At 36.1% G+C, this 23,274-nt stretch overlaps 1 protein-coding gene across 1 annotated transcript in view; it reads left to right on the top strand.

Annotated features, from left to right (window-relative positions):
- The window catches only part of LOC124639718 (phosphatidylinositol transfer protein alpha isoform), a 35,570-nt gene that overhangs the window by 10,056 nt on the left and 2,240 nt on the right, over positions 1-23,274 (top strand). The window contains exons 4-7 of the mRNA XM_047177178.1: positions 14,974-15,125; positions 18,009-18,086; positions 21,794-22,024; positions 22,434-22,492. Coding sequence (XP_047033134.1) covers positions 14,974-15,125; positions 18,009-18,086; positions 21,794-22,024; positions 22,434-22,492 — 520 coding nt within the window. The remainder of the gene's footprint in view (positions 1-14,973; positions 15,126-18,008; positions 18,087-21,793; positions 22,025-22,433; positions 22,493-23,274) is intronic.

Genomic DNA, 23,274 nt, shown 5'->3' with positions numbered 1-23,274 from the left:
ATGAATATTCTAGCAATTGCATAAGTAACATTGGACAAATAATAACATCAATTTAGACAAGTATTAAATACAACCATGTATACCTTCTATCGAAAATATTAAAAAATAGTAAGCTGTATTATTTTATGGAAACAATAAATGCAAAAAAATATCGATAAATTATAAACGCATCTTGTACATCACTATTTTTTTTGTCAAAATCCAAACTCGTGTCACGAATTGCTTACAAATCTTTTTTAACAGCTGAGTAATAAAATAATGAGTAACATTCAATCCTACTAATATTATAAACGCGAAAGTTTGTATGTATAGATGTATGGATGTTTGTTACTCTTTCACGCAAAAACTACTGAATGGATTTTAATGAAACTTTACAATAATATAGCTTATACATCAGAATAACACATAGGCTACAATTTGTAAACATATTGTTCGAAATACTAAACCTGCGCAGACGAAGTCGCGGGCACCACCTAGTATATCATAGTTTATCAAGGGCACTAGTTTTGTGTGAAGAGTCAACTGTTTTCACAAAAACGATTACCGAATCGATACACATGGTCTTATAAAAAAATCGATATACGTATGTCCTTTCAAATAAGTTCAGTGTCGATCGCTTTGGATCGTTCGCTCCTGTAGTACGTTCTCACGACAATATTCATGATTTAGACCAATTAACCTTTCGGTGTTTGGAGTAATTGATATTGATATAGAATATTTGTGAGCCCCTCGGGTTCGTTTTGTATGTAAATTGTAACCAAATGTTTATTGCATTGGGTTTTCCTCCTTCTCTTTGGATTTTGTCGCCTTGCTCTGCTGGGTCGCAAGCGATTGATCTTTCTGGTTTTAATCGCCAGCTATATTTTTGTTATTACCTCATGTAGCCTCAATTTGTGCAATTGACAGCCTAAAGCTTCCTTTTGAAATCAGAAAGAATAATCAAAGGCTGTACCTTCGTCCACACTTTCGAGGAATATTAGGAAAGGCATTAAGACTTGTCTAATTAGCTTAGAAAACTTAGAACGCCAGGCTTAACAAAAATGTTCCATCTGACCATCATAATATTCTTATCTGTAGATTTAAAAGACGGTAAGGTAAAATGTATTCCTCATATCAACGATATATGAATATCAATGGCTCTTAAAATACATTGTAAGAGATTCTAATTGCGAGTGTGTTTAGCAATTAACGTCCTAACCTTACCCGTGTGCTGAGCATAAGTGTAAACGCCCTTTTGACCTCCGCGACCATTAACAATTAAACATGAAATCTAGAAGATATTAAAACTTACTTCACGTATGTAAATGATGTAATATTAGCGACTCTAGACACTGGTCTTAAATTGTAAATAAACTTGATTTTTTTGGAACCCGTTTGGTTTGTAATACTTTTTTATGAAAACTGGTTTTCAGACGAATCTGTGGTAGCAACAGAAAATTACGTTCGTGTTTATTTTATTGTATTTATATGAAAAAGTTAAATGATGCCATTGAAGCCTCGGTTGATGGTTTTATGAAAAGGTTTATTTGCGGTTGTAGTTTTTTCTAGAACCTTTTTAAGTAAAAAAATAATATGACAAATTACAATGATAACTGACGGTAAAAACACCATTTAAAAAGTCGGCGTGTTCTCTTGAAATGTAAATAATTTATTTAGTTGGAAAAGCACGCAAGCAAAAGAAAGATCCTCTGACTACCCACTGACCAAGATCCAAGCATAATAATCATGTCTTGTATGAAAACTGCAAAATAAATGGTACCCATACTAAAATAGTAAACCTATTTGAAGGCCCGGTTGTTGTAAACTGTGGAAACCATGACAAGACTGTAGTAACACATTTATGTGGAAACCAACACAAATTACAGGCTACTGTTGGTATTGTTGTTGACGTATCATTACGGCGTCGCAGGAAACATTGCAACCACTTTACAAGCGATCGTGTTCGTAGTTCGTTCATGAATAAAAGCAAGCCTTGGGTGCTGTTTATTATTGCGATAAGATGTCTGATTCCTATTAATAATACGATATGTAGGGATTACCAATGGTAATTGATATAAAAGTTACAGAAACAATGGCAAAACAATAATTTTCCGTTTGCGAAACGGATCGTTTCTTATTAATATACAAGAATCGGGCGTAAACAGATAGGAAAAGCAACAAAATATCTTTTCAAAATTGTAGAAAAATCCATTTTCCTACTCCTTAATTTCTGTACCACGAATTAGTCTCTAAATATCTGATACGCTGCAAAATGAATAATAATATCAATCATTCTTCAAAATTGTCCCTAGTAAAACATAATCCGTCTTACCACAAAAACTTTTTAACGTCAGTTTAAGACTTGTCTAAAAAAATTACAAATTATGACGTTGACATAAGGTTCATTTTGGAGCCACATTTTTTTTAGATAAGTGTAAAACAGTTGTTAAAGTTTTTGTAGTAAGGCCAAATAAATCTTAAATTGTGTAATGTATGTAATACAAAATCTTGAGCAAAAAGTATTACAGGACAATGTAGGTTAAGACGACCAGCTTGACAACTTTAAAACTTGTTTTGCAAATAGCATCATAATTGATCGAACCCGTATTCTGACAAAAAAGTACAGTAAACTGCACATTAGTGGTAACTGTCATGTACCTTACATCAATAGTAATAAGTACGATTTTCCTATAAAACTATTACCACTGACCTTAAGTTGACTGTACATTAAAAGTTAGCCGAATCATTTTCAGTTGTCAAATCGCCGATTTGAACACTAGGCGGCAAGTATGATCTGGTTATGGTTTGGATATCGTTATATTGCGGATTTCAATAACCGATCCATTCGTTTTTTCGCGATTGAAGATTGAATTTTGTCATTAGCCTTAAATAAATTGTATCAAATTTAAATCTCCAAACGCAAAACAACAGATGGACCGGTAATTTTAATCTGCAGATAGTAAAATAAAACTGGCCGAGTCGGACTTTCGCACGAAAAGTTCCATTATTTATAAAACGGGCAAAAAAATCACCTCTGTTCAATGGGAGCTCCTCAAAATATTTAATTCTAGTTTTCAGCATTGGTTGTTATAGCGACAACAAAAATACATCATCTGTGAAAATTTCAGCTCTCTTACTATTACGGTTCATGAGATAAAGCAGAAAACAATAGGGTCCCGTTTTACCCTAAAAAAGATCCCGACGAATTGAGAACCTCCTCCTTTTTGGGAAGTCGGTTAAAAAGTAAAACTGAATCTTTAAGTATAAACTATTGGTCATAGCAGTGACGTCAATTAAAATGAACAATAAAACATTATCGTTACACATTTGGCACTTAACTGCGTTGGTCGACACGCATTGTATTGTCAGCAAGCGTGTATCTTTATCGATATATCGATAAGTTTAGCGTCACGTTACTTATGAGACATTTTATATTTAAATAACTTGTTTTTATGTTATATAGTTTTTTTTTTATTATCCTTTATTGCACCCTCTATTTTTATAAGTACATTAAAATTTTGGAGAAGATGTAAAAGGGCGCGCTTCACCCAGAATAAGGTTATTTTACAGCAAATCTAATTGTAAGAAAGAAAGTTTGTACCAATTTGATAAGCGCACTGAAGGATACTGCATATTCCATGTTCTGGCTAGAAAGTAGACAAAATAATAATTAGTACATAGCATTTTAAAAACCCATTTTATTTTACACTCATTTCGTTATATTAATTCCATATTTATTTTCTTAATGACTTTCCCTTATAATTTTCTCTGTTTATTAACGCTTTTCTAGACAAGAAAGATAAGAAAGGCTTACAGGAGAATGTGGTGGAGTTGAAAGCGACGGAGTCTTCAGAATGTGGTACCTGCCCTGCTTGCAACGCGGCCAGTATGCTTTCAATCTTACGCCTAGAGTATGAATAGATGTAGAGCACTGGCTTTTCACTAAAGTGGCAAAATATTTATTTGCAAAAAAAATTTTTTACAAATACAATGATGGATTAAAAAAAAAAAATGAAGTACATTGAGCCACTTAAACTTAAATTCCCATCATATTTGTAAAAATACATTTTTTTATTCAGAGAGTAGTCAGTGTGTTCGATGCCTAAATACAAAGGAAGGCACGTGGGAAATGAGAATTGATTTTATTATTAAATACATGAAAAAGCCAGTGCAGGGAGCGCCTATCAGTAAATACCATTAAATAATATCAATATCTTGGTACCAGTTAATATTACTAGTTCTGTGACGTATTGTTTTTTTTATATTTCATTTAAGTATCATAAAAGTTATGCATAATGTTACGTGAACGTTTTTCATGATAGCTAGAAACGCGTACTTACATATAAAAATCGTATTTTCAACTCAGTATTTAAGTATAAACATGGCTACCTCATTGCGTATCGTTTTAAGGTCAACATCATTTTAAGACACAAGTCCAACTGACAACTTAAACATGAGATTTCTTAAAACAACTGTTTACCGTTAATTTTTCGAAGTAAACGGTGGTTTTAAGAAAAAACGGAGGTTTATGTTGTAGGTAAACTTTGGCCTAGTACGTAGTTCAGGGATATTTGCAAAGGCGCTCTCTAAACGTTATCTTATTCATACTCTATGGTTTCAGTAGAAGTAGCGTGGGTGCATATTGTATTAACATTCAGGCTGAAATAGAATCGTGTAAAACAGTATTTTCCTGTAAAAATACGTGTCTTGCATACATTTGATTACATTTCAACGGCGGGATCGCGAATTTGTCCAACGATATTGGTCTGATTTAACTAGTTTTTTTAGGGATGAATTGGTAATTAATTACTATTTTAATTTTCGCGTATACTAGATAACGGTGGAAAGAAGAAACAATATTAGGTATTTTCCTATAGAATACGAATTTACCTGTATCCAATCTAATCTAGTAACTTCGCCTTAATCATATTATTTTGTGTAACAGGAAACAAACGCAAAATTAGTGCATGGGTACAAAGTACATTATGTCAAATACAATGTTTTAACTAAATACGAAGTTCGATCATGATTATTTTTGTTATCAATACCTTTTTCGTGAGTAAAGCACTTCCTATAAAAAATTGCCACGTTTTCTTAACTGGTACAGTAAACTGCACATTAGTGGTAACTGTCATGCACCTTGAGGGCGTGTTCACACGACACGCGCACGCCACCCACGTCCAACTCGCATTGAAATTTGTTAAATAAGAATTTGAGCCTTATAATGCATCAATAGATCTCAAATTGCATTTAACGAGGTCTACACGCGCACGCCATGCGCACGCCCCGCGCCCGCCTCGCGCCAACCCTGCACTCGGGAGGTGCTCCCCGCGTACGCGTTGTGATACCTGGAAGCCACTATGCCACTATGTACTGTGAACGAAGTAGTCCAGTCACTAGTAGTTTATGATGGCGCGCGGCGTGTGCGAGGCGGATGCAGCGCGTGTGCGGGTTTAAGGCGGGCAGAACGCGTGCACGGGTGCTGTGCGTGATCGGCGCGTGTCATCTGAATACGCCCTTACTCAGTACTTACTAATAAGTACGAATTTCCTATAAAACTGTTACCACTGACCTGAAGTTGACTGTACCTACTAATTCAAAAATGTATCTTGTGTGAAAGAATGTTGCAAAAGTTACGTCGAATTACCCCAAATGCCCTTATGTCAAAGGATGATGTCGAAGGACGTTCGATGACTTTGACAGAAAAATAAAATATAGGGACGTACAATAGTGCACCCACTAAAATAGTCCGTAGTTAGGCAGTATACTTTGAGCTGTTTGCAGTCGTAAATGTTTTTTATTATCAGTAGTTTAATGTTGCTAGTATTTATTATATGAATGTATAACGTCAGGTTTCATGATTTTTCATGATTACGAATTTTTTTACACCTATATCTCAACTAAAGATTCCTTCAGTTATTTTCAAGTCTGTTTTTACCCGCAAGCTACATGATATTTTCATCACCACATTTTTAGATTATAATAGAACCTTTTTCGGGATTTAACTCATTTATATTATGTTGGTAATTAGACAGTAATTTATCAACATTTAATATTTGTCGATAAATCAAACTTTTACCTTTCCTTATATGACTTGGCTGTCTTCTTATTACTTTTATATGGTGGTAAATTCTTCTATAAAATCTGAATGATCAGTGAATCAATTCACTATATTTGTGGGTGTGCATCCCAACACTGGTTGCCAAACGTGGTCAAACGTACCTCAAATTATTTCAATCAAGTAGCTTAGATCCTCCTTTGTGGAGAAAATCCATACTCATTCACGTGTTCCTCTCCTACGATTCATTCATTCACTTCGATTACGGGAACTATAGATACCCCACGAAGGCCGCGAGATAGCGAAACATTCATTCAGACCGTAACAACGGCTTTATCTATAAACCTCCGCCAAACATTGACATAGGCTTTTACTACTTAACGTGTAGTCCGAAAATATTAATATTATCTTCTCTATTAGATAATTATACGCATTGCGTTATAAGGTCTTGTAAGAAGGAATGTTTGTTGTTTCCCGTATTTTCAGCGTCCCTGGATTCTACTTCCCGTTATCAGGAGAGAAAATAGTTTTTCTCCGTCTCCACAGTACCATCTGTCTCCACGCCAAATTACGTTTTAATAGGTTAAGCTGATTTAGCGAAAGAGACGTAAAAACATACTTATTTTACTTTCGCATTTATAACACTAGCTTCGTCCCGCGGTTTTAATTACATCCTTAGGGAACTCTCTATATGTCGTGGCATACAAACTACATTAGGTCCAAGTTTCATATATGTAAATCCAGTCTGATTCCCTGATGAAATACACATAATGTCAGAATGTCAATTGAAGCATTACACATATTATGTAGAATTTCAATAGAAGTTTCGAGTTTTAAATGCAAAAAATCATTTCCAGAGACCCTAATGTATGGGAATTAAACATAATGGTGTTACGAAATGTGGGTGTATTATTGGGAGCCATTTGCCTAAACCCACGTGTCTGAGTATAATGTTACTCGTACTGTGCGTGGGTTTTATTTGTAATACTAGCTGGTCGACGCAGTTTCAGCCGTGTCCCGAGGGAGCTTCTCGTAGCGGGATAAAATATAACCGTAAATATTCGGAAATAAAGTGCCTTTCTATTGGTACTTAAAGGATTTTTATAAATCAAGTGTATTTCAAATAGGCTCTTATGAAACGTCACACTAGTTGCACGGTTCCAAAAAGTTGGTCCCATAGAGAAGAGCCGGCAAGAAACTACGTGGACAATTTTTTGAAGAAAGTAATATTTTCACGAGGACTCATCATCATAACGATAATCTGTTCAGACAACCAGTCGAGTAAATGGGTTGAGGACGGAAAAGGCTAGACAGATGATAAGGCAGTTTCGCAGATCCAGAGTTTACCCCCTTACAATATTAGAATAGATAGTGTTATGGCAGAATTAGTAGAAGTAGAATAGCCGACCCCAACATAGTTGGGAAAGGCTCGGGAGATGATGATTGTGTATTGGCAGATCGCATTAAATAACAGTACAAACTTGGATCCGTCTCTTTAAACCAGTGGTTCTTAACCTTTTTGTCATGAGGGACCACTTTACCAAAAGTTTGGCTTGCCGGGGACCACCCCATTGGTTTGTCTAAATTGAGGGTTCTTTGATAAAGAATACAAGCACACTTTATAATTAGCACCCATTTCTTTATTATTTAGCAAGAAACTAAAAGCTACAGGTTTTAATTTAATGAGATTTTTGTGACTGCATTCGCTTTACTAACTACAAAATTCTTGGTTTAGTACTACTTTCAAATGCGCGAGCGAAGCGAGCGCGAAATTTTTTCGGACTCGTACGGACGTAAAATGTATCCCGAACGTACTCAACTCTTTGTTTGTTGCCGAATACGCGAGCAAAGCGAGCGGGAAATTTTTATTATTTTTTAAGACTCAATACCAAAACTACGTAAAATGTAGCCCAAACGTACTTAACTTTTTGTTTGTTGACAAATGCAAAAACGAGGGCATATAGTTTCTGAATACGCGAGCGAAGCGAGCGGGAATTTTAATTATTTTTTAAGACTCAGAACCAAAATTACGTAAAAGGGCTACATTTCAAACCTTATTTTTTTTCTGTTGGTCAAGTAAGATGGATAGCAACGTTGCGAAGCAAAGCTTCGCGGACCACTTGGAATGCCTCCAGGGACCACCAGTGGTCCGCGGACCACCGGTTAAGAACCACTGCTTTAAACAGAAATGAATTTTCTTACATTAAAAGCCCCTACAAATACTTGCTTGTAGAACAGACGATTTTATACATTATTCACATAACAATTTCAGCTTATTGTTATAAACTATGACGTAATGTAAGTTTACACAGATGTCCGTTCTGTGGTGGTTGCGTCTGTAGAATTTCAATATATTGTTCATCGATGACTTTGCTGTGGGTGAATGTCGTGGCTTGAAGCGCTGAATACCTTTCACTCAGTTGGCCAAGCTGTACCAGCTAGAAGGATTGGGCAATTGCACTAAAGCCTAATCTACTCTACCAAAGCCTAGACGTTGAATTTCGTAATTCAAAAATATCATCTTTGCCTTTGGTCCAACTTTCTCTACTTAATTAGTATTCCGGAGCAGATAAATGGTAGTCTGGGTGTAATGAAGCTAGTAAATACTTCTTGCACCGTGATAAAAGTCTTCTAAGTCTAAAATGTGATTGAGATATTTAAGATATATTATGGCAAGTTTCATCACAATCCGTTCAGCCGTTTGCACAAGAAGTTACAAACGCACACACACCTTTACAATAATGTGCTATCATAAACAACTTCACACCAACAGTGCAAGCCAAACAGCTCATAAAAATCAGAAATCAAATACATACAAACAGCTGGAACGGGCTGATGACATAACCGATGACGTCATCGTTTGAACTCGTGCCCGTGGAGAATAAAATGACAAACGGAGGTGCCATAACGGAAAATCTCCTGAGAAAGTAGCGCGCCAAAATACAGGCGTGGGGGGCGAAGAACTGCCCTTATACAACCTCTACAGTGCCGACCATTTTTTGTAATACCATAAATCGTTGACTGAAAAGCCTCGTTCGTTCACTGGTAATTGATCGTTTTGATTACACCCACCGTAGTTATTTGACCTTGAAGAAGGCGCCTGACCTACCTGCATTATAGCATCTCCGCTCATCTTTCTACTCCGTGACTGTGTCTCAGGGTCGGGAGCTCGCGACCTCCGCTTTGTGCCACGTCATGCAGTCGTATGTAGTGGATGCAGGAATATCAGCTGATGTACTAGTGAAAAGTGCTCTTGATTGGAACTTAATTGGTTATTTTTAGGAGAAATGGATGACGATGCTTATTTTTTTCAAGCGCGAAATGGATGGAAGTTTTAATTGTGAGAAGGAGTACGTCAAAGTAAAGGAAGAACTTTGCAGTACTTTACCTCTACATATAAATGTGGAAAAATTTATCTCTCGCGCTTTCACTCTTTTTAAAAATACTAATAATGAACCAATTTAAAAGTGTACAAAAATAGTCTAGACCCTGAGTTTCGGGTTCGGAAAGAAGTTCCCTCGGGACGTCTGGTAGAACTGCGGTTTTTGCTTGGAGGACACCTACTGGACAGATTTGATGAGAAAAAATACGTTTGTTAATTCAACACATTAGATTGGATCCCTAAAATAAACGATGCAGTATAAGAAAATTCGCCAAAACTCTTTTGACAGATGCCCCTTTTACAAAAGCTACGATTTAATAAAAACCAGTATCCATCAACGCCCCGTTGTCCAGTGAAATCAATCAAACGCGTTGTGATACCTGGAAGCCACTATGCCACTATGTACTGTGAACGAAGTAGTCCAGTCACTAGTAGTTTATGATGGCGCGCGGCGTGTGCGAGGCGGATGCAGCGCGTGTGCGGGTTTAAGGCGGGCAGAACGCGTGCACGGGTGCTGTGCGTGATCGGCGCGTGTCATCTGAATACGCCCTTACTCAGTACTTACTAATAAGTACGAATTTCCTATAAAACTGTTACCACTGACCTGAAGTTGACTGTACCTACTAATTCAAAAATGTATCTTGTGTGAAAGAATGTTGCAAAAGTTACGTCGAATTACCCCAAATGCCCTTATGTCAAAGGATGATGTCGAAGGACGTTCGATGACTTTGACAGAAAAATAAAATATAGGGACATACAATAGTGCACCCACTAAAATAGTCCGTAGTTAGGCAGTATACTTTGAGCTATTTGCAGTCGTAAATGTTTTTTATTATCAGTAGTTTAATGTTGCTAGTATTTATTATATGAATGTATAACGTCAGGTTTCATGATTTTTCATGATTACGAATTTTTTTACACCTATATCTCAACTAAAGATTCCTTCAGTTATTTTCAAGTCTGTTTTTACCCGCAAGCTACATGATATTTTCATCACCACATTTTTAGATTATAATAGAACCTTTTTCGGGATTTAACTCATTTATATTATGTTGGTAATTAGACAGTAATTTATCAACATTTAATATTTGTCGATAAATCAAACTTTTACCTTTCCTTATATGACTTGGCTGTCTTCTTATTATTTTTATATGGTGGTAAATTCTTCTATAAAATCTGAATGATCAGTGAATCAATTCACTATATTTGTGGGTGTGCATCCCAACACTGGTTGCCAAACGTGGTCAAACGTACCTCAAATTATTTCAATCAAGTAGCTTAGATCCTCCTTTGTGGAGAAAATCCATACTCATTCACGTGTTCCTCTCCTACGATTCATTCATTCACTTCGATTACGGGAACTATAGATACCCCACGAAGGCCGCGAGATAGCGAAACATTCACTCAGACCGTAACAACGGCTTTATCTATAAACCTCCGCCAAACATTGACATAGGCTGTTACTACTTAACTTGTAGTCCGAAAATATTAATATTATCTTCTCTATTAGATAATTATACGCATTGCGTTATAAGGTCTTGTAAGAAGGAATGTTTGTTGTTTCCCGTATTTTCAGCGTCCCCGGATTCTACTTCCCGTTATCAGGAGAGAAAATAGTTTTTCTCCGTCTCCACAGTACCATCTGTCTCCACGCCAAATTACGTTTTAATAGGTTAAGCTGATTTAGCGAAAGAGACGTAAAAACATACTTATTTTACTTTCGCATTTATAACACTAGCTTCGTCCCGCGGTTTTAATTACATCCTTAGGGAACTCTCTATATGTCGTGGCATACAAACTACATTAGGTCCAAGTTTCATATATGTAAATCCAGTCTGATTCCCTGATGAAATACACATAATGTCAGAATGTCAATTGAAGCATTACACATATTATGTAGAATTTCAATAGAAGTTTCGAGTTTTAAATGCAAAAATTCATTTCCAGAGACCCTAATGTATGGGAATTAAACATAATGGTGTTACGAAATGTGGGTGTATTATTGGGAGCCATTTGCCTAAACCCACGTGTTTGAGTATAATGTTACTCGTACTGTGCGTGGGTTTTATTTGTAATACTAGCTGGTCGACGCAGTTTCAGCCGTGTCCCGAGGGAGCTTCTCGTAGCGGGATAAAATATAACCGTAAATATTCGGAAATAAAGTGCCTTTCTATTGGTACTTAAAGGATTTTTATAAATCAAGTGTATTTCAAATAGGCTCTTATGAAACGTAACACTAGTTGCACGGTTCCAAAAAGTTGGTCCCATAGAGAAGAGCCGGCAAGAAACTACGTGGACAATTTTTTGAAGAAAGTAATATTTTCACGAGGACTCATCATCATAACGATAATCTGTTCAGACAACCAGTCGAGTAAATGGGTTGAGGACGGAAAAGGCTAGACAAATGATAAGGCAGTTTCGCAGATCCAGAGTTTATCCCCTTACAATATTAGAATAGATAGTGTTATGGCAGAATTAGTAGAAGTAGAATAGCCGACCCCAACATAGTTGGGAAAGGCTCGGGAGATGATGATTGTGTATTGGCAGATCGCATTAAATAACAGTACAAACTTGGATCCGTCTCTTTAAACAGAAATGAATTTTCTTACATTAAAAGCCCCTACAAATACTTGCTTGTAGAACAGACGATTTTATACATTATTCACATAACAATTTCAGCTTATTGTTATAAACTATGACGTAATGTAAGTTTACACAGATGTCCGTTCTGTGGTGGTTGCGTCTGTAGAATTTCAATATATTGTTCATCGATGACTTTGCTGTGGGTGAATGTCGTGGCTTGAAGCGCTGAATACCTTTCACTCAGTTGGCCAAGCTGTACCAGCTAGAAGGATTGGGCAATTGCACTAAAGCCTAGTCTACTCTACCAAAGCCTAGACGTTGAATTTCGTAATTCAAAAATATCATCTTTGCCTTTGGTCCAACTTTCTCTACTTAATTAGTATTCCGGAGCAGATAAATGGTAGTCTGGGTGTAATGAAGCTAGTAAATACTTCTTGCACCGTGATAAAAGTCTTCTAAGTCTAAAATGTGATTGAGATATTTAAGATATATTATGGCAAGTTTCATCACAATCCGTTCAGCCGTTTGCACAAGAAGTTACAAACGCACACACACCTTTACAATAATGTGCTATCATAAACAACTTCACACCAACAGTGCAAGCCAAACAGCTCATAAAAATCAGAAATCAAATACATACAAACAGCTGGAACGGGCTGATGACATAACCGATGACGTCATCGTTTGAACTCGTGCCCGTGGAGAATAAAATGACAAACGGAGGTGCCATAACGGAAAATCTCCTGAGAAAGTAGCGCGCCAAAATACAGGCGTGGGGGGCGAAGAACTGCCCTTATACAACCTCTACAGTGCCGACCATTTTTTGTAATACCATAAATCGTTGACTGAAAAGCCTCGTTCGTTCACTGGTAATTGATCGTTTTGATTACACCCACCGTAGTTATTTGACCTTGAAGAAGGCGCCTGACCTACCTGCATTATAGCATCTCCGCTCATCTTTCTACTCCGTGACTGTGTCTCAGGGTCGGGAGCTCGCGACCTCCGCTTTGTGCCACGTCATGCAGTCGTATGTAGTGGATGCAGGAATATCAGCTGATGTACTAGTGAAAAGTGCTCTTGATTGGAACTTAATTGGTTATTTTTAGGAGAAATGGATGACGATGCTTATTTTTTTCAAGCGCGAAATGGATGGAAGTTTTAATTGTGAGAAGGAGTACGTCAAAGTAAAGGAAGAACTTTGCAGTACTTTACCTCTACATATAAATGTGGAAAAATTTATCTCTCGCGCTTTCACTCTTTTTAAAAATACTAATAATGAACCAATTTAAAAGTGTACAAAAATAGTCTAGACCCTGAGTTTCGGGTTCGGAAAGAAGTTCCCTCGGGACGTCTGGTAGAACTGCGGTTTTTGCTTGGAGGACACCTACTGGACAGATTTGATGAGAAAAAATACGTTTGTTAATTCAACACATTAGATTGGATCCCTAAAATAAACGATGCAGTATAAGAAAATTCGCCAAAACTCTTTTGACAGATGCCCCTTTTACAAAAGCTACGATTTAATAAAAACCAGTATCCATCAACGCCCCGTTGTCCAGTGAAATCAATCAAAGGCTTGATTGCGAGAAAGAAAAAAACTTCAGTAATAATAGGCTCTCTCGCTTCAGTTGACATTCGTAACCTTTACATTGCGTAATAGATGGGCAGACTACTGTTGTTTAAATGGGATGAAGCCAGCTGTGCAATAATTTTGTAAATGCGATTATATTGGCTGGTTTATAGGAAGAAGATTCGTTTCTTTTTAACACCCAACGCAAAAAGTGTGCAATATGTGGGTCTGTCTTTGGCACCGTAGCTCTGAAACTGAAAAGCCAATGTTGTTTGTGACCGACTTCCAAAAGAAGCATGAAATTCGGGGTACAAGTTTGTTTGAATAGCTCTTTTAATAAAAACATAATGAATATTAAAATTTGGTCTCCTGGATTTTATTTTCCATGTACATTAGTGTCATGACTGAAATTTTAAAACCATGTCAGCCTTATTCGCATGTTGTTCTTATTATTTAATTTAAACTTCACGACCATTACAAGCCATGTAAAAAATCCTGAACACTCACGTATTTTTCAATCATGTGGCAATGACACAACACTCACAACCCTAAGTATTGCCCTTGAGATCGAAACCGGTACTTCTTAATCTTCGTCGGCTGTAGGTCAACGAGCTAGGCACACAATTTTGATCCAGTTTTGATACTCGACTTAAATTTTCAATAATATTTCCATTTTTGACCAAATTATTTATGTTACACATCGTTTTATGTGAGGTCTTACGTTTTGAATAGCAGCCGACTGCAACTGCCGATCGCACATGCCGTAACTGCATGAAAACAATTGATATCGAAGGGCACGTGCTGCTGCAGCTTCGATCGAAAACGGTTTCATTTAAATACATACAAACCGGTAGTTGGCATTCAAAACGTACCTTAAGTAAATGAAATCTTCTAAAATTAATATTTGTACTTATTGTAGCGTCGCTATGTACTTATTACTTTCGGTAGCAATAAAGCGTATTCCAGACGGACGTATTCCGGTGTTCTAGTAGACTTGACATTGGTGAAAACTTGGGTTTCCATTATTAAATGAGCATTTTTTCACGTCAAAATTAGGGCATATTCTCTTCACCACTTCCAAGTGTTATGACTGGAAAGAAGAAGCTATGAAATACAAACTATCTTGAGAAGTTAAGTGTATCATAGCTTAAAATGCTTGTCTTATTTCGACCATTCTCAATATTCTATTTATCTGTTGTTTTGCTTACTTAAGAAAGGAATTTGACATTACTTGTAAGGGGCTAATATCAAAATTCTATCTCTAGTAATCAAATCACCAGATGGATAATATATCGGGAATGGCCCTTAGTCAAGAGACCACCGATGGAACACCGGAGTACATCAATCTGGATAGCATAAACTCTTTAACCAAGACCTAACTCCCAATACTTTTCTCTCTAGGCGGCAAGTTCTCATCAGGCCAGTACACGTACAAGATCTACCACTTGGCGTCGAAGGTGCCCGCTTTCATCCGGCTGCTGGCGCCCAAGGGCTCACTCGAGGTTCACGAGGAGGCATGGAACGCGTACCCATATTGCCGGACTGTGCTTACGGTGAGTTTTACGAAGATGATTTTATTTGAGGAAAGCGGGGGAACCATAATTGTAAGAATATGCGAATAGGAAGTGGCGAAGGGTGGGTTTTGGGGGCTGTCTTTTGTAAATCAGTCAAGTTTGTGTAAGTGTATAAATGATAAACTGTAGGTCCCAAATGTCATTTGAACGTCCACCGTCAACCAGTCTCACCAGGGGGTATTGGGTTGCCCGGGTAATTGGACTGAGGAGGTCAGATAGACAGTCGCTTCTTGTAGAGCACTGGTTCGTACTCAGCTGCATCCGGTTAGAATAGAAGCCGACCCCAACATAGTTGGGAAAAGTCTAGCCTTACGATGATATCGTTGTTAGGCAGTTTTTAAAATGTTGATTTGTTCAACTATTTTTGACGTTGACCGTACTCTAACCATTCCGTTGTTAACAAAACTATTACACTTTGAGAACGATACCAGATAGCTTTTATCTTATCAACTAATAGTCGTTTAATCAAAACATTTTACTTAACAAAATTCAACCTTAACGCCATACAAATAGAGTCTATAATAATTGGTGAATTTTATACGGAAGGCGAGCTATCATTGTTTTATACTATGTTATGTATGAAAAAACGGTTAGTGTCAATTTATATTCATTTGCAGGTAAATACCGGTAGATTAGATTGTGCTTATCTGATGTATTTACCCCGATTTTATAAAGAGTATTGATCCTTTTTGTAGACGTTACGTTTTGGGTTTTTTTTTTGTTAATATGTTTTGGTATGTGTATTTTCCTAATTGTTAATGTTAAACTAATATTGTACAGCTGAAGAATTTGTTTGAACGCGCAAATATCAGAAACGATTATTTAAAAAATTACAACAGACAACCCATTTGTCAAGGAAGGCTACTGTTTATCCGGGTGCGCAAAGTAGTTCTTAGTCGATCCTATCAAAATATATGGGTCATAATGAAATTATGACTTATTATTCTAAGTAACTACTTCTAAGTTGGTGGTTTATTTACCAAATTGTGGCCTCTAGCCCGCCGAAACCTCCATAAGCTTTTCAAATGCCACCCTACCTCTGTATATACAGTCATGGACACATAATTAAAGACACTCCCGACTCAAAGTGAAATAAATAGTTATGGTACTGGCATGAGCTTAAGCACGGTATAAAATGTAATGTAATTATTATTAAAACAAATATTACATTGTGTTCTTTAAATTAAGGACAAAAAATATTTACGGTCTTTAATACTTTAGATAAAACGCTTTATGGGAACTGAGCACTAACTTTTGTAGCGGATACTTGGCTGGTCAGCTAATTAAAGACAGTAAATGCTTAGTTAAGAAAAAAAAAACCGAAGATATATAAATAGTCACCATACTTTTTTTAAAGTGAGTAAAATATTTATGAGAACTCAAATTAGGTAATAATTTAGGTTCCCTTTATTAACATTTTTCATTTTAGTCCAATCAATACGACTAAAACAAAATTTCTGGTAAGTAAAATGTTTTAGGGTTTTTTAAATAAAGTTTTATCATGCGGATTCATTCATACCACTTGAACTGTAATAAGAACATGGTAATAAAATTATTATTAAAGATGCCTTGTTAATGCACTAAAAAAATCAAGGTTTGAGAACAACTGAAAACCGACGTCAAGGAAAACTTATCCGCATTAACAGACTTCACGGTGGTGTTATAACGAAAATAGAGAACCATTAATATTATTCGGTACTGTTTTTTCGGAGTCATTTGATGCTTAAAAGACGAAAATTGTGTCTGCAGAACTTTAAGATAACAGCCGGGTCGGGAAAACCTGTAGTGCAAAGTGTTTCGGAAGATGTTACTTTTGGAAAAGCACCGCACGTCCATACTGTAGTTAGCGTATTCTAGCAAACGTGAAAGTTGCTCTGAGCAAGTATTGAAAAATGTTTTTTTTTTTATCTGATAAAACAAAGGGATTTGAAGAATTCTAAAAAAATAGTTGATTTTAGTCACTTCCAAAACATGTGATGTAACCAAAGTACACCAAGAAAGTTCTCAAACGTAGGAGGCGAAAATGTTATAGTGTGGGGCTGGTCGCCACTGTTTAGTGAAAGACCCTTCAGAAAGGTATTATTAAAAATAGGCGAATTCAAGTACTATAATATTTCATAAACAAGCATATCAATAATATAATAACAAGCTAAGCATAATTTACCGGTCATTAGGACTTTCCAAATTAGAAAAGCTCTGAAAAACACTGCAAGGGTACTAAAAATGACTCTTAAATCGGGCAACTTATGGCGGCTTTGGTTTGGCCTATTGCAAATCCAATGAAATAAAAACTGTTAATAGGCGAAAAATACCATGGCAATAAGTCGCACATGGAACATCGATCAATTTTACACAGATTTTAATTAAGCATGGAAGAAAATTCCCTTAGCGACTTCTACAAAACGGACCGCTTGCTCGTTCAGGGATGTCGTACTGTTATTGAGGTAAAATGAAATAAACCAAATATTAATACATATTGGAATGTTTAATTATAGTGTAGGGAATGTTGTTGTAGAAATATAACTCCTATTTCTCCTACTTCTCCTACTCCTAACAATTTCTTCCTCTGAGCAAATGGAGTGTCTTTAATTAGATGGCCAGGCTTCGTTATGGATCATACCGCCCGGGATTCGGATAAAGCGAAAAAAACCTAGGGGCGGGGGATTATTAAATATAGTCATTAGTTTTAACATTTCACAATGCCTTCTTAAATATTTTAAAAAAGAAAAAGTCCCCACGGCAATGTAAAAAAAGAAATACAGATGAAATGCCCCGGTAAGTTAAGATTCCAACAGTGTCTTTAATTACGTGTACATGACTGTAAATGTATGTATGTTTTATCAATGAACGTAATGTTTACAGAATCCCGGCTACATGAAGGAGAACTTCGTGATCTGCATAGAGTCCCTGCATTTACCCGACGCCGGCGACCAGTACAACGTAAGTAAACACCTCAATTTATGTTATTTAAAAACAAATGTATTGTTGCCATCCAGTCTTGCTAAGAGATACCAGGGTGCTCATTTAACTGGGTTCGGCTCAGATGCCCACCGTTACCCGGCTGCATCAGCATAGTCAGAAAAAGGCTAAGCAGACAACGATGAAGGTCTGAATTCAAGTTGGACTAAAACGTTGTCAAAACACCTTGCAACAAAAAAATGCTGCTTCCAAAATCGCTCTTCACCACTTGTCTGTTGGGAATGACTGAAGCCGCAAATACTCGATAGCAACACATTTATTTCTAAAGTTAGAAAAACTATTAAGTACCTATATGTATAATCACACAATACAAAAACTTAGTACCCACACACTAGAAACAGACATTCACATATTTACCAAACGCAACATAAATAATGTTTCAAATAGGTAAATAAGAAGTTAACAAGACACATTGAAATAATACTGACAAGTGGTTTCAACAGACTCATTGACAACGGTGCAAAGATCGCTCATACTGGTTTACTTGACATTGAAATATAAATACTTATTATGTGTAGTCTACTAACTGTCTTGCCGCGGTTTCACCCGTGTCTTGTGGAAACTACTGCCCGCACTGGGGTAACATATATCCTATGTTAACCTATGTTTTGTTAAATAAAGACTTTATAATAGTCTATTAGCCGTTTTCACGGTGAGAACTACTGCCCGTCCCAGGATAAAATATAACCTATGTCACTCGGGAAGAGTGTTAGCTTTCCAGCAGTGAAAAAATTTTCCAAACCGGTTCGGTAGTTTTTGGAGTCTTTAGGGTACAAAAAAAAATCCTCTTTATTATATTGAGTACTAGCCATTTTCTCACGGTTTTATCATTGTCCTGTGAGAACTACTGCCCGTACCGGTATAAAATGTATCCTATGTTACTCGGGAAGAGTTTAGCTTTCCAGCAGTGAAAGAATTTTCCAAATCGGTTCATTCGTTTTGGGGCCTCTGTACCCTACAAACAAAAACATGTTTCCTATTTATTATATTAGTCGTATACGTGAACACGCGTATAATGGCTGCAAATTTAAACGTTTATAACTTTTAAGTAGGTATTATAATAATTACGTGGCGAGTTTTTTTATACATTTATGGTTATTTTTCCACTTTTGAAAGATGATATGGCTGGAATTAATGTGACTTGAGATGACGTCAAATAAAGAAGTTCTTCCAGAAGACAATTGTTGCGACCACAAATTAAATAGGTACAGGGGGATATTACATAATTATAGTTATTGAATTTTTTATCCGATAATATAGGTACTTTTACCAGTTCCACGAAAAAAATTCAAACATCTGAATTGGGAACCTCCTTTATGTGAAATCGGTAATAAATAAAAACTAATATGAATTATCTAATTAAAACCAATATAATCGTTTTGGTGCCATACTGATTGATAATGTTAACATCCTATTACATTTGACGCGAAGAACAACGTGCGAAAAATCACAACATTATTTTAATTGATAGATCAAACTTTTAGTACGTAGTAAAACTATGTTACTTGTAGTAACATTATGTCGTCATCTTTTATAAACTTACGTAATGCTAAAATTAGTTAGTTGATGCTTGCTTATCGTACAAAGATAGAAATTGGTAGTTAAATAATCTTTAAAAAAAGGATGAAGCAAGACCTAACTAACCTTTCACAGAATGAAAAATCACATTATTATTATAAAGAAGAACTTTTTTGAGCTTGTGTTTTTGTTTCTTATTCACACGCCAACTGCTGAAAAGATTTTAATGAAACTTGGGGGTAACATAGCTTTCTACATCAGAATAGCATATAGGCAATTGGTAAATTGGTATGTTTAGTAATAAAATTGTAATTAAATAATTTAACTGCAATAGACTAATTATAGAGAATAATTTAACTGCAGCTGTGTTGCTGGGAAGTTTGTTCATCACCGTTTCTTCTTCCCAGCCATAACACTAGAAAGCGGTGACTTTTAGAGTACTGTTCAATGTAATTTATCTTAAAAAAGTGCCTAATTTCAATAAACGTATTGGACTTTGAATTTGTTACTTTTTGTGCGGGAAGTGGCTCATGTAAAAATCACGTACAAAGTCAAATAAAATGTCTCAAAGATGTCACGTATGTAAAATGTCAGCAATTACGCATAACGAAGGGTAATCACACACATAATGCGATTATGAGAGGTGTGACGTAGGTCAGTCGAGGTTGTCGCGCCGAAATTTGTATTAAGGTCATGTAGAAATTCAGAATTTGGTTGCTGTAGAGTTTCGGAGTTTTTGAATGATTCATTTTTTATAATAATATAATGTTTTCAAAAAGTAGCTGTAGATTTAGGATGTATGTTGTATTTGAGGCCTTTTTGTTAGTTAATACATGGACTACTGAATTTATATACCATATCAAGGGAAAAGTTTGTTCATTTCAAATAAAAGAGTTTCCCCTAAATAATTAATAAACATCCGATTGAGAACCTCCTCCTTTTTGGGAAGTCGTTTGAACACACTTTATCTTGAAATTACTGAAACAGCCCGTCTAGACCTAATGGCTACTAGATATGACCGAATACAAAGGTCGGCATAAAAAATACTATTTAATAATCTGTGACTAAACATAAAAATATTAGCCAAATTCACCCGGAAACTCTTTTTCAATAACAGCCAGTTTCTTCATCAAAAGTTAAAGCCAAAGTAAAAGTCAAAGTAATGTCTAAAGTAAAAGTAACGGTCAAATTCGATTTTTCTATTAGTTTTGCTGTCACTTTAGCCTTGAAAAAACGTATTTGGCCGTTACTTTTACTTTAGACATTACTTTAACTTTTGATGAAGAAACTGGCCGTAAGTCAATAGATTGCATATTATCACGATAATGCGCCGTGATAAAACAACAGATGTAACAAATTGCTAATTTTATTGAATAGATATGAAATTAATTAATTCGTCATAGCGACATGGATATTTTAATTTAATATTTGTAAGTTTTTCATGGAATTCCGAATAGGTTTAAATCAAGATTAAAGTCACGTTTGATTAAGCGATAATACTTGTTTTAGTCATAATTGTTATCAGCTTTACTAACCAAAGCTTAATTCGCAAATCAATATGTATTTTTGATAACCAGTGGTCTTCTCCACTAGTCCGTTGGACTTATCTCCTACTTCACCTAAACAGGTTGTTGTTTTCATGAGAATGTAGAACTAAATGAATAACTAAAATCCGAAGAAAACGCCTGATCCTAACTAATATTATAAATGAGAAAGTAACTGTCTGTCTGTCTTTCTGTCTGTCTGTCTGTCTGTCTGTCTTTTCTTCACGCCTAAACTACTGAATCGATTTGTGTGAAATTTGGTACAGATATAATTTGAAACTTGAGAAAGGACATAGGATAGTTTTTATTACAAAAAAAAAAAATAAATAAATAAATAAATATAGCGCCACCTATTGGTCAAACCAAAAATCTACCGGAAATTACTATTCCACGCGAAAGAAGTCGCGGGCAAAAGCTAGTTTCCAATAAACAATTCTTTTATGAAAATTTTAAAAACCCTGATGTTACATGAGATTTGCTAAATCTGGCCGTAATCCTGAGAACTACCCAGGAGGAGCTAACAGACAGACTTGAAACCCATAAAAGTAGCTAAACCCCGCTCAATCGTATTGCACTATTCAAAAATATAATTCTCCAATTCCCCAGGTACACGAGCTACCCCCGGAAAAGCTAAAGAACCGCGAGGTCGTCCACATAGACATCGCCAACGATCCTCTTTCTTCAGCCGACTACAAGCCGGAAACGGATCCCACCAAGTTCAAGTCCAGCAAGACCGGCCGCGGCCCCCTCGTCGGCGCCACTTGGAAGAACGATGTCAAACCCGTCATGACATGCTACAAACTCGTCACTGCTGAGTTCAAGTGGTTTGGCCTACAGGTTGGTGATGGCATTTGTTCAGAGAGAGTACTCGACGTTTGAAGAGGCTTATTAAGTGCAGACCTTTCCTATCTTGTGATTCCTTTAAGTACTTGCCTCTTAAGTTGCGGAAGTTAAGTTTAGATACTTATTTACCCACCAGGGGCTTACATTGTTCTAAAAAAACTACATATTGGAAGTCCCTTTCGGTTATGTTTATTATTACAGAAATGTTAGTTCAATTGTGGATTTTTGTATATTTTTTTTTCGAATCTGCAAATTTTCACTTTTGTTTATTTTCTGTTTTTTTCCGGTCCTGGTCCATAATAATAGTGAAATTACTTAAATCATTATTAGGCAGACCACAAGTGTCTTCATAAGATTTTTGCTCTTTTATATTTGACTAATTCAAAATGTTATTTATTTACAGAGTAAAGTAGAAAATGTGATCCAGAAATCTGAACGGCGGTTGTTCACCATTTTCCATAGGTGAGTAACGATCTATTGAATTCTCATAACCTACATAACACATTGCCATCCAACTTGAAAATAATAAAAATGTAACGCATATGTATTGAGATTTATAAAGTATTTACTCACACAGTAGCTGATTATAAGGCCCCTGTAATGAATCTGTGGCCAATAAGCTTATAAAAATCCGGAATACAAACCGATGATAATTCCAGACTTCATTACATTAAAAACGCACATGTGACAATATGACAATGAGTCTTCTTCTTCCTCCTGGGGCCCGATTCTCCTAATTTTACTTAAGCGTCATACGATTCACGTTCGACTCGATTCGACTGAGATCCAATCCCGACTCGATTACGATTGAAGCGTATGTGACATTCCGCTATTTTTTCTTTGAAATAAACGTTTTTATCCTTTTCTGTCATTCAATAATGAATCATTTTGTCTGCAAATGATTTACGATTGCAAAATGATTGTACAGCAAACTACCGTATAGACCAAAATCACCAAAATAGCAGACCAATCGCACACCAATCAAATTTTAATGTCAATCGAATACCATTGGTCTATTATTAGTAGCAGAATGCCCGATATGGTTAAAACTGCTATTGCGATCATATTGCGATTCGATTTCTATTCGATTTTGACATTATGAACTTAGGAAAATCGGAGACCTGTTCCCAATTTTATTTGGGGTCGCCGCAATATGTCATTCTCTTCTATTTTTCCCTTCACTCGTCATACTGACACTCACTCCCTTCCTATTCATGTTATCTTTCAGGCAATACGACAATGAG

Source organism: Helicoverpa zea, chromosome 19 (genome assembly GCF_022581195.2).
Source record: "Helicoverpa zea isolate HzStark_Cry1AcR chromosome 19, ilHelZeax1.1, whole genome shotgun sequence".
Classification (NCBI taxonomy): domain Eukaryota; kingdom Metazoa; phylum Arthropoda; class Insecta; order Lepidoptera; family Noctuidae; genus Helicoverpa; species Helicoverpa zea.
The sequence above is the reverse complement of the archived record's forward strand: the minus strand, read 5'-3'. Positions and strand labels throughout refer to the sequence as shown.